Source organism: Pongo abelii, chromosome 16 (genome assembly GCF_028885655.2).
Source record: "Pongo abelii isolate AG06213 chromosome 16, NHGRI_mPonAbe1-v2.0_pri, whole genome shotgun sequence".
NCBI lineage: Eukaryota > Metazoa > Chordata > Mammalia > Primates > Hominidae > Pongo > Pongo abelii.
Window position 1 is genome coordinate 92431601 of NC_072001.2, and position 18549 is coordinate 92450149.

General features: G+C 55.5%; 1 protein-coding gene across 1 annotated transcript in view; it reads left to right on the top strand.

Annotated features, from left to right (window-relative positions):
• Window positions 1-15576: 15576 nt before the first annotated feature.
• Window positions 15577-18549, top strand: part of LOC100938912 (protein FAM90A20-like) — a 34806-nt gene continuing 31833 nt past the window's right edge. Inside the window, exons 1-4 of the mRNA XM_054531330.1 lie at window positions 15577-15748; window positions 17954-18079; window positions 18231-18307; window positions 18381-18545. Of these exons, the coding sequence (XP_054387305.1) occupies window positions 15577-15748; window positions 17954-18079; window positions 18231-18307; window positions 18381-18545 (540 nt within the window). The remainder of the gene's footprint in view (window positions 15749-17953; window positions 18080-18230; window positions 18308-18380; window positions 18546-18549) is intronic.

The following is an 18549-nucleotide window of genomic DNA, read 5'->3' on the forward strand; positions in this document are numbered from 1 at the left end:
AGAGTCTCACTTCCATCACCCGGGCTGGAGTGCAATGTGCTCGCTGCAACCTCCACCTCCTGGGTTCAAGTGGTTCTTCTGCCTCAGCCTCCCAAATAGCTGGGATTACAGGCACACACCACCACGCTCAGCTAGTTTTTGTATTTTTAGTAGAGGTGAGGCGTTGCCATGTTGGCCAGGCTGGTCTTGAACTCCTGACCTCAAGTGATCTGCCTGTCTTGGCCTCCCAAAGTGCTGGGATTACAGATGTGAGCCACCATGCCTGGCCAGGATTTTTTAAAGTTATTATTTTTATTTTTTTTTCACTCTGTTGCTCAGGCTGAAGTGCAGTGGTGCAATCGTGGCTCACTGCGGCCTTAATCTCCAGGGCTCAAGCAGTCCTCCTGCCTCAGCCTCATGAGTAGCTAAGTCTACAGCACGTGCCACCATGCCTGCGTAATTTTCTTTTTTTAATTTTTTTTGTGGAGACTGAGTCTCGCTGTGTTGCCCAGGCTGGTCTCAAACTCCTGGCCTCAAGCAATCCTCTTGCCTTGGCCTCCCAAAGTGCTGAGATTACAGGCACCTGGCCGGACTTTTTAATAAGTGGCATTCCTCTTTACTTAAATCTTCTGATATGCATCATCTCCCCTTAATTCCTCTCCCTTTGCAATATGCACTGCTGAGGGGAAGGACCAGGGCACATGTGAAGGGCGCCCCCCAGAGTTATGCAGTTCCCAACCTGCAAAACTGTCTGTGGTGTCCCTGGCTCAGGAGGCAAACCCAGTTGAACACAGTTGCTCTACAAGCTGTCAAAGCTGGACCTGTCACAGTGTGGGGGTTGCAGCAGTCACTAATACAGGCAGAGATGTCTGCAGAGAGGGAGAGTACCTGCCAGGTTCCTTCTGAGGACAGAGCAGGAACCTGAAAATTTATTTCAGGCCTGAGGGTGGTATCCAAACCTTGGTTGGTATCCTGTGGCCTTAGCCAGGAGGGTCACTGTACTCACTAAAAGGGATACAAAGGCAGCCAAGTTATAGGGATTTGGCAGAGACAGAAAACTGAGGCATGAAAGCAGGAGATGGAGACCAGCATCCACTGAAGGTTAGAATCTGAGGAGGGCGCAGCACCGGGTCAGGTGTCCAGCACACAGGCTTGAATGCAGTTGCCAAAGCCCCAGATGACCTGCAGCCTGGGGGCATTCCTGCCTGGTTCACCCACCCTCGTGGTTCTGCTTACACACCTCCAGCAACAGAGAGCTCACCAACTCTTCAGGAAGCCCATCTCCTAACTGGGCAAATCAGGTTACTGAAAATCTCTGGCAACTATAGCAGCTGCCAGTGGCTAACATGGATTGATCACCTACTTGCAGCCATTATTCTCAGTGCTTTCTAAAAACTGTCCCCTTTAACCCTTTCAATAACCCTGTGAGGAGGGGACTACCACTAGCCCATTTTACAGATATGAAAACCCAGATATGGCCAGGTGCAGTGGCTCATGCCTGTAATCCCAGCACTTTGGGAGGCCGAGGCGGGCGGATCACTTGAGGTCAGGAGATTGAGACCAGCCTGGCCAACATGGTGAAACCCTGTCTCTACTAAAAATACAAAAATTAGCTAGGCATGGTGGTGCGCACCTGTAATCCCAGCTACCCAGCTACTAGGGAGGCTGAGGCAGGAGAATCACTTGAACCCGGGAGGCGGAGGTTGCAGTGAGCCAAGATCATGCCACTGCACTCCAGCCTGGGTAACAGAGTAAGACTCCATCTCAAAAAAAAAAAAAAAAAAAGAAAAAGAAAGAAAACTCAAGTACAAAAAAATTGTCAGTTGGCCTAAGTCCCACAGAAAATAAGCAGTGGGTAGAAATGGGAGCCGGAGAGATGAGAATATTGGTCTCAGGCTCAGAGTCCCCAGTGGAGCTGATGAGGAACTCCAGTCTCACCCCACTTGGCAGATGCCAGGCAGGTCAACACACTTCTCTGTGGAGGTACCAGGAAAGGCTCTGGAGTTGGTCCCCCTGCTCCACTGCCCCACGGCGTCTGCTCAGCTGCTCAGCCAAGGCTTAGGGCGGCAGGTCTGCCCTCAGTGAGCCTTTAGGATGTGTTCCTGCTGCTGACTTGCATGTCTCTGGGGTGTTGGTCCCTATTCTCCCCTACTCCCATTCAGAGTCTACACTGCCCTGACTTGACGGGCTCCTGTGGTGAACCCTGCTGGCTGCTACCAACCTAAAGCCGGCCCCGGCTTAGGGCATGTGTTAGGGTGTTCCAGAGAAACAGAACCACAAACAGGGTGTGTATCTGTGTATGTGTGTGCATACGTGTGTGTGTGTCTGTGTGTGTGTGTATATATAGAGAGAGAGAGTGGGGGAGAGAGAGAGAGAGTGGGAGAGAGAGAGAGTGGGAGAGAGAGAGAGAGACTGGGAGAGAGAGAGAGGAAGAGAGAGAGAGAGGGAGAGAGAGAGAGAGGGAGAGAGAGAGAGTGTGGGAGAGAGAGAGAGTGGGAGAGAGAGAGAGAGACTGGGAGAGAGAGAGAGGAAGAGAGAGAGAGTGGGAGAGAGAGAGTGGGAGAGAGAGAGAGAGTGGGAGAGAGAGAGAGTGTGGGAGAGAGAGAGAGACTGGGAGAGAGAGAGAGAGACTGGGAGAGAGAGAGAGGAAGAGAGAGAGAGTGGGAGAGAGAGAGTGGGAGAGAGAAAGAGTGGGAGAGAGAGAGTGTGTGGGAGAGAGAGAGAGTGGGAGAGAGAGAGAGAGTGGGAGAGAGAGAGAGAGTGGGAGAGAGAGAGAGAGTGGGAGAGAGAGAGAGAGTGGGAGAGAGAGAGAGGAAGAGAGAGAGAGTGGGAGAGAGAGAGAGGAAGAGAGAGAGAGTGGGAGAGAGAGAGAGAGTGGGAGAGAGAAAGAGTGGGAGAGAGAGAGTGTGTGGGAGAGAGAGAGAGTGGGAGAGAGAGAGAGTGGGAGAGAGAGAGAGAGTGGGAGAGAGAGAGAGTGGGAGAGAGAGAGAGTGGGGGAGAGAGAGAGAGTGGGAGAGAGAGAGAGAGTGGGAGAGAGAGAGAGAGTGGGAGAGAGAGAGAGAGAGTGGGGGAGAGAGAGAGAGTGGGAGAGAGAGAGAGAGAGTGGGGGAGAGAGAGAGAGTGGGAGAGAGAGAGAGTGGGAGGGAGAGAGAGAGAGGAAGAGAGAGAGAGAGGGAGAGAGAGAGAGTGGGAGAGAGAGAGTGGGAGAGAGAGAGAGAGTGGGAGAGAGAGAGAGTGGGAGAGAGAGAGAGAGTGGGGGAGAGAGAGAGAGTGGGAGAGAGAGAGAGAGTGGGAGAGAGAGAGTGGGAGAGAGAGAGAGTGGGAGAGAGAGAGAGAGAGTGGGGGAGAGAGAGAGAGAGAAAGAGATTTATGTCACAGAATTGACTCACACAATTTTGGGGCTGTGGAAATTCCAACATGAGTTGACTTTGCTTTCTTAAGTCCAAAAGCAATCTGGAGGCAGAATCTCTTTCTCTTTGGGGGATCTCAGTCTTTTCTCTTAAAGCTTCACTTGATTGAATGAGGCCCAACAAGTTATGGGGAATAAGCTACTTCAGTCAAAGTCTACTGATTTAAATGTTAATCACATCTAAAAAATACTTTCACAGCAACATCTAGACCGGTGTTTGATCAAACAACTGGCACCATAGCCTAGCCATGCTGACACATGAAATTAACTAGCACAGGGCAGTTCTGGCTTCTGGAGTGACCCCACACTGTTCCATCCGCCCTCTCAAAGGGCAATTCTGACTTCTGAAGTGACCCCACACTGTTCCGCCTGCTCTCTCACAGGTGGACCCTTCAGATGTTGCAGAAAATGGCCAAGCACCTTCTTGGTCCTCTCTTTCTAGGACAAACTCCTTCCAGGCTTGTCTACTCACTCAGCCTGATGACCAAAGTCCTCACTGGCCTGGACACTCAGTCGCTCAATGCTCCCCCACACTTTTTTTTTTTTTTTTTGAGACAGAGTCTCTATCATCTAGGCTGGAGTGCAGCGGCACAATCTTGGCTCACTGCAGCCTCCACCTCCTGAATTCAAGCAATTCTCCTGCCTCAGCCTCCTGAGTAGCTGGGACTACAGGTGTGCACCACCATGCCCAGCTCATTTTTGTATTTTTAGTAGAGATGGGGTTTCACCATGTTGGCCAGGCTGGTCTCGAAGCCCCGAGCTCAAGTGATCCGCCGGCCTTGGCGGATTATAGGCGTGAGCCACTGCGCCCAGCTGCCCCTTTTAATTTATGGTACCCATCTTAGGTCAGCATTTCCTAAAGCAGACCCCAATCATCTGCATGCTGATAATTTATTGGGGAAGGACTTCCAGGAGAACTGGGGAGTGGGGTAAGCAGGCTAGGGAAGGGGCAGAAGCCAGGTAAGGATGGGATTTCCAGTGAAGTCTCAGCCTTAGCCTAATCCTGTGGAGGGCTTCAGAGTGTGGGTTGCACCTTAGAGCTTGTCCTCACTTGAGGGAGCTGAGCTTTCCTACTCCTGCACAAGACATCATTGGCTTCAGGCTGCTTGGGGGCTGGGGTCAGGGCATAAACTCCCAGGCACTTGCAGCTCTGCTCATGCAGCTGATGAAGCTCCAGTCCTCTGAAGGAGGTGGCAGGTGCTGGGGGATGGACAGACAGATCCAGTAAGCAGGTTGGGAGGGGATCTGGGCGGAGAACCAGCTCTGTCCACTACAGCAGCCATCCCGAGGGTGGTCTCCACACACGGGTCTGGGAAGGGCAGGAGTTTGTTCTTTCTTTTCTTTTCTTTCTTTTTTTTTTTGACGGAGTCTCACTCTGTCGCCCATGGCTGGAGTGCAGTGACATGATCTCGTCTCACTGCAACCTCTGCCTCCCAGGTTCAAGCGATTCTCCTGCCTCAGCCTCCCGAGTAGCTGGGATTACATGTGTGCGCCACCACACCTGGCTAATTTTTGTATTTTTAGTAGAGATGGGGTTTCACCATGTCACCCTGTTGGTCAGGCTGGTTTTGAACTCCTGACCTCAGGTGATCCACCTGCCTTGGCCTCCCAAAGTGCTGGGATTACAGGCGTGAGCCACCACGCCTGGCCAGGAGCTGTTTGTTTACCAGTGTCCTGGTATGAGCACCCAGTGCACTGCCTGACCTGTGCCACATATCCAAGAAGTGTCTGGGAAATTAACAAAGGAAGGAAAAACACAATATCAACCAGGATTTGTGCAGGAAATAAAAACAATGCTGATGTTTTGAGCAGAAAGGAAATTAATATAGGGAATTAGGCAATTACAAAATTGTTGGAATGGCTAGAAAAGTAGTTGTGGACTAGGTCTGCAGGAATGACACCCAGAACACAGTAGCCAGCCGGCTGCAAGAGCCACCACTTCCATCACTACCTGGGAGATAGGAAACTAAGAGCCATCCCATAGAACTGTTGACTTCAAGAACACACTGCTGTGGTTGTGGTCCAGGGATCAAAAAGTCATCATACGACCAGGCACGGTGGCTCACGCTTGTAATCCTAGCACTTTGGGAGGCCAAGGCAGGTGGATCACTTGAGGTCAGGAGTTCAAGACCAGCCTGGCCAATATGGTGAAACCCCATCTCTACTAAAAACACAAAAATTAGCTGGGCGTGGTGGCGCGCACCTGTAGTCCCAGCTACTTGGGAAGCTGAGGCAGGAGAATCACTTGAACCCGGAAGGCGGAGGTTGCAGTGAGCCGAGATTGTGCCACTGCACTCCAGACTGGGCAACAGAACGAGACTCTGTCTAAAAAAAAAAAAAAAAAAAAAAAAAAAAAAGTCACCACTGCCAACTATGACATTGCTTCTCGATTATCAGGAAGCAGAAGACTTGCATGCTGGAGCATCTTGGTGGAAAAGCCCCACATCTCTATTGCATTGCTTAAAGGCAGCTGGAAGATGGCCCCTGCCTCACTTCCCCCTTGCAAATTGCTTCTAATTAGTGCATCTAATTCATATCCAGAATACTAGTTTGAAGAGCATCTAGGTAAAGTAGTTTTGCTTTTCTAGTTTGTGCAGTACAGGTTGGCATTTAACTAACTTTGTTAGCACTCTTGCCACCAAATTGTTTGTTTGTGATAAACTTGTGGTCCATAGGAACCCTAGATTTTTTTTTCTCTGAAACTTGCCCCAGGGTACACTGTGTGGGGACGTTGTGTGTGGAAAAATTCAAAGGCTTTTGTTGCAGACTTTTTCAGAGAGATGCCAGAATTTGCCATGGGAACAAAGAAAACATATAGAAACATGCTGGGTGTTTCCACAGCTTCCTATGTCTGGAAGTTGCCATTTTTCAATACACCAAATGTTGACTGTGTCTTCTGTGTCAGAAGCTGGGAGTTTGGGGATAATTGAGACAGCATTCCTTCCCTCAATGGGTTCACAGTCATATGGGGAAAGCAGATGAGTTGAAAGAGGCTTGCCCGGGCGTGGTGGTGCCTGTAATCCCAGCTACTGGGGATTACAAGGCTCTCAGGGGCACAGGTCTCAGAGGGAGCTCATACGCCTGTGAGGGACTTGAGGCTTTCTCCTGGAGCCAGAAGACCCTTACCGACAGATGTCAAGCAAGGAAGAAACATGATCAGATTGGCATTTTAAAAAGGAGAATTGCTTGAACCTGGGAGGTGAAGATTGCTGTGAGCCGAGATTGTGCCACTGCACTCCAGCCTGGGTGACACAACGAGACTCCATCTCAAAAAAAAAAAAAAAAGAAAGAAAGAAAGAAGCTTGCAATAGAGTCTGCTGATAAGCACTGGCCAGCCTGTTTTATGGACATTTGGATTATGTGAACCAGGAATGGGACAATAGAGAACTATTATTATTATTATTTTGAGACAGAGTCTCGCTGTGTCGCCAGGCTGGAGTGCAGTGGTGCATTGAACTATTATTAAGAGGCAGTGTAACATAGAGTCTAGGAATTTGGACTCTGGGCTCTCATCCTGTTTCAGTTGCTGATTAGCTGAGACTTGAGGCAAATTGCTTAACCTCTCTGTGCCTGGGTTTTCCCATGTGCTGGGTGAGGATAGTAAGAGCAGCTCTGGCATAAGCACAGCTGTGAAGATTAATAATAAAGCGCTTGGAGGCATGTTTGGCACAACATACCCACTCAGTAATCGTTAACTGTTAGCAAATTCTCACCCTGTGAACAAATCTGAAAAATGCAAATCCTAAAACATTTTAAACGTTAATCAATAAACTCATCATTCTGAGCTGGCGTCGAAATGGATTGTAAACTGTGTTTGTCACAATTGCCACGTGGTGGCGTGCCTGCTGCTGGCTCTGGGGAAATTGAATTATGCCAGTTCTGAATGGTGCCAGGCCTTCAGGAGGCTGGCCACCGTGAGACGTGCTAATTGTCCTGCAGTGCAGCCCAGGGGCTGCTTAGGCGGGAAGGCACACAGAGAAAAAGGGCCGGGCTTGGCAGAAGGGGGCTGGAGTCAGAGGGCTGGCAGGAGCAGAGGACAGAATCCTATGCAAAGCAGGCCAGGGGAAAGGAGCAAGACTTCCCTGCTAGGGCAGGGCAGAAGCCATCTGAGAAGGTCTCTCTCTTGCCTTTTATCTCTTGTGAGTCCCATGGGCTTTTCTGCTAGCTTATTGACTCGCCTGCTCCACTTTCCCAGTTTCTTTGTCCCCTCATCACCCGGACTGACCACAGCACTGACTCCAGAGGCTGTTGAGCTCCCCCTGCTCACTGCAGACCTTCCCAGTCCAGGTCTCACATCAGTGCTCAAGACCAGACCCTGGTACATTCAGGCCAGAACAGGGATTAGCCCTCGGGGGTCAGTGGTCATGCCAGCTTCAATTAATTAGCTGTCAGCAGGGGAGGGAGGATGAAGGACATACAAGCATGGCCAGTTAGGCCCATCCAGTCTTTAGGTGAAGGGAGAGGCCACGATGGATATGTTCAGGTCAGAAAGTTTCATGGAGGAGTGACATTCACCAAGAATCTGAAAGACATCCCAGAGGGAGGAGTATTCCAGGCAGAGACACTGTAGGGGCACACAAAGGCAGGGAGGGGTGCAAGAGCTTGGGCCTTAAGGAAATGAGAGACGCCTGGGATGGTTGGAGTGTCGGGTTCCTGAAAATGGGAACAAGGCTCTCAGGGGGACAAGTCTCAGGGGGAGTTCGTACGCCTGTGAGGGACTTGAGGCTTTCTCCTGGAGCCAGAAGACCCTTCTCAAGCAAGGAAGAGACATGATCAGATTGGCATTTTACAAAGGTCTCTCCCCAGCAGTGTGGATGCCATATTGGAGGGGGCTGAGTTCTGAGGTGGAGCCCCAGTTAGGAGACTTCTGAAGTCATCCAGGTGAGAGGGGAGAGGAGGTGCTGGAGTGGCTGGGGCTGCATTGTGGCTCCGGCAGTTTCCAGCTGTGTGACCTTGAGCACACTACTTACCCTTTCTGAGCTTTATCCATCCCTAGCGGTGCGTGGCATACAGCAGGAGCTCAGCACATATATGTTGAATGAATAAGTGAATGAATGTCAAAAACCCATCGAAATGCATGGCCAGACTGAAGACAGAACAGCATGCCGAGCCTGAAAGGACACTCATGTCACGGGGCTGGGAGCCTGGGGGAACATCTCCAGACCTTCCAAATCCCGGGCCTTGCTCGCTCATCCCATCATTACCTCTTGCCTATCTCCCATCTTGCCCTTGGAATAAGGGATCTCCGGATCTGATGACAAAGGGCTTTTATTTCTTAATTTTCTGAGGCCCTGCAGATATGAGAGGGACCCTGGCGGAAAAGAAAGCCACTGAGACGGGGAGGGCAAAGCTTCAAATGGACTGGCCCTGCCATGAAGGCAGGGTTTTTGCCAGGCTGCAAGAATCGAGGGTAAGGTCCCAAACCTGCCCCGTCCGCTTCAGTCTCCAGAAAGCCTTCCTGAAGGAGGCCAGGATAGCAGAGGTGCCAGTCTCAAGTGGAAGAGAATGTGAGCTTTCACCCTGTCCCTCATTCTGTTTCCTGACCCGTAGTGGTTGGAGGCAAAGAGGTGCCCAGCTCTCCTTAGACTACTGCATCTCCGTCCCCTTCACTTAGCCACAAGCCACCAGGCAGGTGCCCAAGCACCAACCGCGCTGCGCGGGTCCCGAGCCGTTCTCGACATCGGTGGCCGCCTCAGCCGCGCTCACCTGCATCTCCCCGGAGCGCCCGCCAGAGGGCGCTGTTGGACAGCGCGCAGAGCCACGCTTGTGGGGCGGAAGAGCTGCGAGGTCAGCACCGCCGACTGGAGCACTCGGGGCGGGTGGGGAGGACGAGCGGAGGCCGTGGGTTGGAGCGTGGGAGACCTTCAGGAGCTCCTACGTCCTCTAAGAGGCTTGGCGTAGTCCGGCCACGTCTCGGGGGTGCGCGGACACCAGCCTCCCCAGCCTCAGGTCTGGAATCCGGCGGGATGGGGGACTGGGCGACGGCATTGTGAGGGCTCGGCGGAGGCGCCAGGGGGCGCTAGCTGGCTCCTCGCCGCCGATTCAGGCCGCAGCGGTTCCACGAGGTCCCGCGACCCGCGGTCCTGGCCGAGCGGTCGGAGAAGGTGCGGCGGAGACCACCCGTTCCTCTTCTCCCTCCCTCCCTCCCTCTTCGGCCGGCGGGGAGTGGCGCCCACCATCCAGCGCTGCGCCTCTGCGCCCTGCACCCCCATCCGCACCCTTTCTCGGGCCAAGTTTCCCTGCGCCCCCGTTCCTGGTACCCGCGCCGGCCCCCGTGGCTCCTCCACCGCTCTCTCCTGGAATTAAGCTTCCGGGAAGGGTTTCGCCGATTCTCAGACGGGAGAAGGCGGGCCCCAGCAGAGGCCCGAGTGATTTCGAGAAGCCCCGTGGCTGGGCGTCGATGTTCGCACTGGACTCAGTGACCCAGTAACCCCAGAGCAGGAGGAACAGGTTCGCTACGGGGTAAGGAAATCTTCAGGCGCCGAGAAAAAGATACGCAACAGCAAGCCATACTTTTCTGGACACTGGCTCTGGGAGCGCTGCTCCTCTGAACCTCGACTTTCCCCAGGCACGCACCTCAGAGCTGAGCCCCCTGGGGACTCCAAAGCTCTGCGTCTCCCTGAGTCCTGAGGCAGGAAAGGAGGAGGCTTTAGGGGCGGACTGAGCCTCCTCCCCCTAGCCGTACCCTGTCACCCTGGGAGCCTGGAACGTGCGTCTGAGGCCAGAGCGACTCTTGCCTCTTTTCCAGTGAGCTGGGGGAAAGTCACCCTCCTGAGGAGACCAGCCTTCGAGGGCGACATGAGCGCGTGTTTGGGGCAGGAACTGGCCGGCCCTCCCTGCTGTGCTGCCCCCTGAAACTGGATGGCCCCCCTTTCATTCCCCCAGCTCAGGAGAGGCTTGACCCCACTGGAAGCTCGAGGGCGCAGGCCTGGAGGAAAGAGAGGAACAGAAATCCAGGCTGTGGGGGAGCAGCTGGAAAGCTGGAGAAGTTGGAGGAAGGATGTTGCTGGCTGTTCTTCCCCCACCCCAATTCCTGAGGTTGGGGCTGCAGCCCCCTCAAAATCTGCCCTGCAGGTCCAAGTAGTACCCAGCGGCCAAGCAGTAGAATTTGGGCAGCACCCCGGAAGAGGCTTGCAGGATAGGACAGAGCCCACAAGAATCGTCCGAGGCTGCACCGTGCCCAGCCCCTCAAGACAGAGCGAGACCCAAATAACCCCCGCGCGCGGACCCGCAGCGTTCTGTGACTCCACCGCGGAGTCCAAAAGGCAGCTGAGGGTGGGAGCGGAGGGGAAGGGAGGGGGGCCACCGGCGCTCGGGCGAGGGAGGCGCGTCAATGGGCCGCAGGGGCCGGATCGGTGGCCTAATGGATTCAGGCCTGCACGGCAGAGGCGCACCCGGCGGCCTGCCCGCGCTCTCAATAGCGGACAATGGAGTCCCGGGGTGACCTGAACAAAGAATTTGGAAGTAGTTAAACTGCAGAACACGTTCTGGGCCTGGGTGCCTCCTTTCAAAAGGAGCGCTGGGAGAAGAAAAGAAAGCACTGGGGGGTGAAGGGTGTGAGAAAATGCCCAGGGGAAAAGTTGGTAGGTCGCCCTAGTTGCCGCCAGCTACCAGACGCCAGGAATTCAATAGGAAATGGGGGAGGGGGCGGCCCAAGTCTACCAGACCGCAAGGAGAATCAGACAAAGTTCTCCAGGAGATGGCTGGGGTTCCGGAGCAGAACTGAGCTTTCGCCCAGGGCAGAGAGCATCTCCCCCCACAACACACACACGCACACATACACACACACGGTCAAGGCCAGGAGAAGCTTCCCCAGGGCTTTGGAGCTAGAACAGGAACCAGTGAGTGGAGGAGGTGTCTGGGCCCCTGTGTCTAGCCCTCCATGGTGCTGCTTCCCTCCTTGGCTCCTCTAACAGGAGGATAGGGCTCCCTCTTTGAGCCCTTTCGCAGAGCTTGTTTTTGTTTTTCCTTCCCCATCCAGTTCAGAAAGACTGGCTTCTCTCTCTCCACCCCTTCTTCACTCCCCACCCTGGACAACCAGCAATCTAGGTTCTTCTATGAGAATATATAGTTTTTATTTTAAAGTCAGGCCTCTAGGTGTAAAATATAGGGCCAATTATTATTTTATTTCATTTTTTAAAAATTTTCTAATTTTTCCACAATGAGCACAGCCACAACATAGGAAAAGAAGACATTTAAAAGGCAGTCAGTTATACTGGTATCAAACTAACTTAGAAAAGAAGGAACTTGACAGACTGTGGAAACCAAAAGTGTAAATAAAATGACGGAATAAATGGTTAGGAGACGAGCCGAAAAGAAGAAAGGAGCGGTGGCTGCCACGTTCCTGGGAGGCAGTGCCTCTGGAACCCTAAAGAACACTCCCTGGCCAGGAGGCTTCCTCCTGTGGGAGGTACTTGGCTTGCAAGGGGTTAACAGTATTGCTCATGAACTTGGCCTGTCTGTCTGGCTCGTGATGAATGGTGAGACCCGCAGACAAGTTCAGCCTAGGGACCTCCCCTGCTGTGGAAGTGGGAGAAACACACACAGGCGGAGGGGACCCGGGGCGAGTCATCAAGGGCGCGTGGTTCGGCGTGCCAGGCGCGCTGCTCTGCCTGCTCTCTTGGCTTCTGTCTCCCTTCGGCCGATCGCCCCCTATCCTGAAGCTTTCCAATATCATCTGGGAGCCTCAAAGTTTCCTGGGGCCTCCGCGTTGTGCGTCCCAGAACCCCTTGCCCGCCCCTGAGGGAAACGCGGAGCTACAGACAGCGGGACGTCGGGAGCCGGCCCAGGGGAGGCCAGATTCAGCATTTGGACAGCGGCTCTGGGGCGCAGTCGGCCCAGCGAGTTTGCAGGTGCACAGCCTCGGGCAGATGGCGGGTAGGAGGGCCGCAGGGCTGCTCTGGGTCTTGGAGAAGCAGGACCCAGCCTGGAGGGCATCCCCAGCTCCGAATGGGACACGTTTTCCTGAGATAAAAGATCCCTTCTGAGCTCACACGGGGGCCCCGGGACCAGCCAATCCAGCGTGGATATCCCCAGCCTAACCAACACCTATGCTGGGTGGAAAGATAAGACGCCCCCTTTCAGCCAGGAGGTGGACGCCCCTCATGCCCTCAGCTCTCCATTCTTCCCAAAGCAGCTCGGATCCCTGAGTCTGGAGCTGCCAGCGAGGCTTCCAACCCGCTGCTTGCCATCACCTCCCGGGTCGTTGGTGGCTCCGGGTGAGTCTGGCAGCGCGAGGAGGAGAGGGGGGACGAATGGCGTTGCGACTCCCAGGGAAAAGCTGGGAGGCAAGCGGGGCGTGGGGAGGAAAGGCCAAGGTACACGGCTGGGCGACCCTCACAGCCTGCCTCCGCCCCCTCCATTCCGCACTGGTCGGGGTGAAGGGGGGGGCGGGGGGAGCCGCGCTGACGTCACTGCGGGCCGTGCCCGCCCGAGAAGGCGGTGCTGGGAGCCGCTCAGAGCTCAGAGAAGCGGCGCGCGGCCAGGAGCCCCCGCTCCGCCACTGCCGTGCCTGCCTCCCGCAGCTGTCTGCCATGCGCTCGCCGGGGCAGGGGCGCCCGGAGAGCGGCGAGAGCTGGGCCTGAGCCCGGGAACGCGCCTGATCGGGGTGGCGGAGCCGCGGTCCCCACAGCCGCCCCACCCGCGCCGCTGCCTCGTTGGGGCCCGGGCCCCCTTCCCGGTCCGTAAGTGCCACTGCCCGCTGTGTCTTGGCGAGGCTGGGGAGCGAGGGCTAGGGAGTGAGGGCGGTGGCTTCGGCCAGGGCAGCGTCAGGGAGCTGGGCCGGACTGAGAGAGGGGGCTGGGGCATCCCTGCCCGGCCCCCTTGGGCAGCTCAGGCAGCTGGGGCTTCCCTTTGCCGCTGGGCGGGATGAGAGGTGCGCTCCCACTGCGGGTGGGAGGCAGGACTCAGTCATCCCAGGCAAAGGGTTGTGGGGCAGTGGGAAGCACCCAGAGGTGAGGACTTTGGGTGAGCGGAAAGGGGAAGGACGCAGGGTCGGTTGGAAGTTGTGGGACTGCAGACAGGTTTAGCAGAAAGGAAGATTTCTGAAGTGAGGTTCCTGTGAGTCCCGGGATCGCCCTCTCCCTAGCCACTGCCCCCCTACCCCTTCCTTCTTATCCCCTCCCCCACAAAAAATAATAACCTAGAAAGCAGCTTCCTGAAAAAAATATTTTGAGAAAAATGCACCACACAGCACCCACTCTAGACAAGATTTATGACGTTTTTCCCCCTCTGAAATGGGAAGTTGTTGGGAAATCCTATCCACTCTGCTCCCCACTCCGTACCCCAGAACAGGCCTCTTTGATCTGTCCGTGGGCGTCTCTGCAGCCTCCTCCAGCCTAGGCTCCACTGAGCTGGAGAAGAATATGGGCAGCGGTGGAGGTTGAGCCAAGTGAGGGGCTTCTTTGGAAGAAGGGTTGGTGGGGGAGTTGGTCCAGTTTGGACCCGTCAGAGCAGGGAGGTAACAGAAGCTGGGAGAACTTGCAGGGTCAGATCACAGAAAAACACACTGAATCTTTGTGGCTGGGCAGAAATCGAGGTGCTGGGCCTAAAAAAAGGGAGCCCCCTTTTGGGTCCCCATATCCTGGAGGAGGGGGATTCTTAAGCCATGGAGGGGAAGAGGATGGAGTTTGAGGGTCTACCTTTCAATCAAGGAATAGTGGCCAGAGGTTAGGCTAAGTGGGCACTGAGATGGGGGCATCATACAGGGTCCACCTCAGGACTTCCGTTAGCAGTATCTGCTGCTGGAGACCCCAGGGAAGGGGTAGTCCTTTGTCCAGGCCTTTTCAGGAGGGGTGTTTTCAGGTTCCTGCCCAGTTTAGGCCTCCCCAGAGCCCACACCTCAGCTGCTGAGGAGAGAGGCTGGATGTGGGAGCCAGAGGGAGCATTACCGCTCAACTGACCACGTGTACATGAAGGTGGGTGTGCAGGCTCTGGGACCTCCTGGGTGCAGGGAGCTGGGTCCATCTGAGCTGGCCCAGTGCTGGGTCTCTCAGCTAGCAGTCCTGCCGGCCTCCAGACAATAGGGAGATCAGCTTAATCAAGGCTTGGGCCTGAGGAAGGAACAAGGGAGGGAGGGGGCAGTGGGGTGAGGGCACCCTGGACTTAGCCTAGATTGTGGCTGGAGACACTGTCTCCTAATTAAGAACCCGTGGGGCTCAGGAAAGGAGCACTAGCTCCAGGCTGAATTGCAGGCTGGGTGGCTGCGTCTGCCTGGAGTAGCGCCTGGGGAGTTCCATTGGCCTCTGGTTCCCAGCCTTTAGATCAGGGCAAGTCTGGTCTCAGTAGAAGGGTGCCTGCACGGGGCTGTTGGCTAGGGTCAGAACTGTCCCCCTCTCCTGCCACTTAACCACTTAATTTGCTATGTCCTGAAATAGAAGGCACACTCCTGTGGGTTGTTAGGTCCTCTGCACTGAGTTGTGTAACTACCAATAGGAAACAGGAACTTGGGCCAAAGCCAGCTTGGAGTCCAAGCAGCTGCCACTGCCAATGGGTACAAGAGTGTACATGTGTATATGCATGGGCAAGGTACCAGCCACCTGTCTTAGGCTGGCTGCTAGATGGAGGGCCAAGTGTGTGAGGGGGTATTGTGCAGATTTGCTGAGTTGAGGGAGTGCAGGATATGGATGTGGTTGCAGCAGGAATGGGCATTTCCGTTGATCTGGATATGGGAGTTTCATGGCCCAGGGGCTCTCTTTCCTCAGTGGAGGTTTGAATATGAAAAATTGAGTCCCAGGCCCTCAGTGGAGGCACCTAGTCGCTGAGGCTTTCTCTTTCTCTGGCTGTTAGCTTCTCCTGGTAGCTGCAGGTGCCTCTGGAGCCTGGGTTCAGGACTGAGGGGAGGAGGTGGAAGAAGTTCAGGGCAAGTGGAGAGGTGGAGAGACAGGCCTGGCAGGCAGCTCTCAGCACCATGGCCAGGGCCCGACCACTGCCACCGGTGCTTTGGCCTGGGTGCCCAGTGGCCAGCCAGACCCAGTACCTGATCTTCCGAAATTTTAGGGACTGGGGCTGAAGGCCAAGGCTAGGGGCTTGGTGTGGGGAAAACTCATGGAACCCAGACCCAGCCTGAATTGCAGGCAAAGGGGCAATCTAGGTCAATGCTGGTGGCTGGTCAGGTTCTCCCCACTTGGTCTCTGAATTGGCCTGCCCAGCAGTCTGCCAGCCTCAGCTGGCAGTGCCCAGCCCACACAATGCGCTTCTGCCTGGTGTCGACCTGGATGGCTTCCCGGGCTCCTGTTAAGCTGTGTGTGGAAGCCGGCTGCCAACCCACGGAGACTGCAGCTGCCTTGACCCACCAGAACAGCCTCCTCTCAGCAGCCTATGGCCTTGAGGCTCGGTCTTTCTGTGGCTTTCTTCCTGGGAGTGGGGCTACAGTGAGATGGAGGAGGCACTGATTCTGGGGCCGGTCTCACTCAAGCAGGGTGTGGGAGCCTCCCCCTGGCCAGCCTCACCTGCTCCCAAGAAGAGACTCGATTTCCCAAAAAGACCGTGGAGATGTGGCTCTAATGACAGTGGCCTCCTGCACCTGAACCGAATCAAAATCAGGCTTTTAATTCTTTCTCCCAAAGCCCCAACCCGCCCTAGGCTTGCAGGCCGGCCTCCGCGCGCGGCTACCGTGAGTCTCGCTGAGGAGCCATTTTGTGCAGCATCCTGCTTAAATCACACTCCGAGGGGCTCGTTCCTCGCTCTCTCTTCCCCCTCGCTTCCTCTCTTTCTTCCCTCTCTCTCAGGTGAACCATGCTGCTGGGCCCCTCCCTGCCTCCGCAGCCCCACCCTTCCCACCCCTGGGTGGCCCCGAAAGGACTAGGGCTCAGAAGGCCGCCCACACACACATCAAGAAGGGAAGAGGGTGCAGGTTCCTGGAGCTGCAGGAGGAGGGGAAGCAAGGGGCGCCTCCCAATTATGGAAATTCATGGAATTAACTGTCTCGGGCCCAAATTCAGAGCTTCCTTCCTGAACCATGGCTGGCCTCTCTGTTCCTCTGCTGGTTCAACTGTCCAGCCCTTGTTCACCTTCTGGAAAAAGGAATGTGTCTGCGAAGTGGGATTTCGAGGGAAACATGTACATGGCAGGTTTGGTTGGTCACAAGCTGGCTGGGGTGAGAGCAGGATGTCACCTGCTTCGGATTTAGAGTTGGGATGAAATTAGAACAAACCACAGACAAGCAATGGGGAAAGAGGCACTTGACAAAATCCAGAACTTGACAAATTCCACATGTGTCATTTTTAGGGGAGTATACGGAAAGAAGGGATTTTTAGTAAAATCGTGAAATCTTTTCCAAACCATCCACTTTTGGCCCCTTCTTTCCAACCCATCCTGCAAGGGTTTTACCTGGCTCAGAGTGGCCCAGTGCCCCAGACCCCACTAAAATGAATCTGCACAGGTACCTCCACCTAACCCCACAGTGCTCACTGTAGACAGCAGCAGTGAGAGTCTCTGTGACTCCATGTATTGACCACTGGAATCTGGGAATCCCCTTGCCCAGTCCCACAAAAAATCTCTCCCTAGCTGTTGAGCTTAAGATTTTTCTGGGGGTATCTAGGAGCAAAGATATTGCATTTTTCATATTTAATCCTTTGCCTCTTGGGGATGGCTGACAGGCGGAGGTGAATCATAGGGCTCAAGGCTGGAGGCTAGCCACAGCAACAAGGAAGAAGGGGGTGATGGCTGTGATGAGCACGAAGTGGTACCCATAGGCCACTCACATCTGGAAGGCTGCAATGGTACCACCAATTCAGCTGCCAGGCTCAGTTTAGGGGTGATTCTGGGAGACCCAAGGTGGCAGTCCCTTTCCACTGCCACTTGGAGTGAGTGGGCCAGGTGTGTGCTGAGAGCTGGAGAAGGAGAGTGGAGGCATGGCTTTGTGCTTTAATTTTTGGTGAAATATGAATTTAACCAGGAGCCAAGAGAGAGCCTAGGACTTCTCCAAGGTGCTTGGCACAATCGGTTTTACACTCCTAGTGTGCCTAGGAACCGAGAGAGAGAAGCGACCCAGCAGCCTGGTACTCAGGGCCAAGGCCAGGGCCTGGCCCAAGTGGAGCATAGCTGAGGAACCTCTGAGCGCCAGGTGTTATGGGAGGGACACCGACCTGCGCTCACCAGGACACTTAATTCCTCCTCCAATCCCTGGTCTTTGCCGCGTGGGCTAGATCTACTGCAAGTGCTGGGCATGGGGAAAGGAAGACAGAAGTTAAAGGTGAATGGCTTCTGCTCTCGGCCCTCCTGTGGAGATCGCCACGTCCTATCACAAGCGTCCCTAAACCTTGTCACTCGAACATTCTTGTCTCCCAAACTCTGATGGTCCGCAGTGGCTACTGGGTTCCCTGGGCCCTGGGGGAAGACGGAGGAGTTTGGGTGAAAGACCAGACGGTGCGCACCCAGGCGCGCAGCCCTGACCCTTCTGAGGGCAGAGGGGGCACTTCCTTGCCCTCGGGGCGGGGAAGCCGTGAACGCCGAGGCCATTGTAAGGCTGGGTGGTGCGGAGCGCGGGAAGGGGGCTGGGATTTGAATGGGAGCCTGTGATTGGCCGATCCCTGGACTGACGTCACTTCCCCGCGGGGCGATTAGCCTGCGAGAGGAGGGCCGGCGGTCCAGTGCGCTGGGGGCGGCCGGGGCGCCCGAGGCTCTCTAAGCGCTCGGCGCGGATGCCCTCCGTGCGCCCCGGGACGCCGTCGAGGCAGGCCGGCAGCGCCGGTGCCCGGACGCACGGAACGGGGAGCAGGGGAGGAATGCGCCGGGAGGGCGAGGGAGGAAGGGAACTGGGCGGGGGCTGCGGGCCTAGGTGGCGGGAGTCAGCGTGTGCGTGTGTCTGTCCATCCCCTCTGGCTCTCCGCGTGCGCCCCAGGATCCGGGAACGGCGTCCGCTCAGGCTCCCGCGCTCGGCCGGCAGCAGCACGTGGAGCCCACGGCGCGGCAGCGGCAGTGGCTAAGGGAGGCCCGTTTCTCTCTTTGGTTATCTAGCTGTATGAGTGCCACAGAGCCGTCATAAAGCTAGATAACCGAAAGTAGAAATGACTCTCACAACTTCTGCGTGCGAGCGCCCGCCCCACCGACCGCCCCGGCCCGGCCCGCAAGAGCCAGAGGAGCCCAAAGGAGACGAGAGGAGCCTAGCGCCGGCCCAGCGGACTCCAGCTCGACGGAGCGGCCGCGCCCCGACCAGGTAC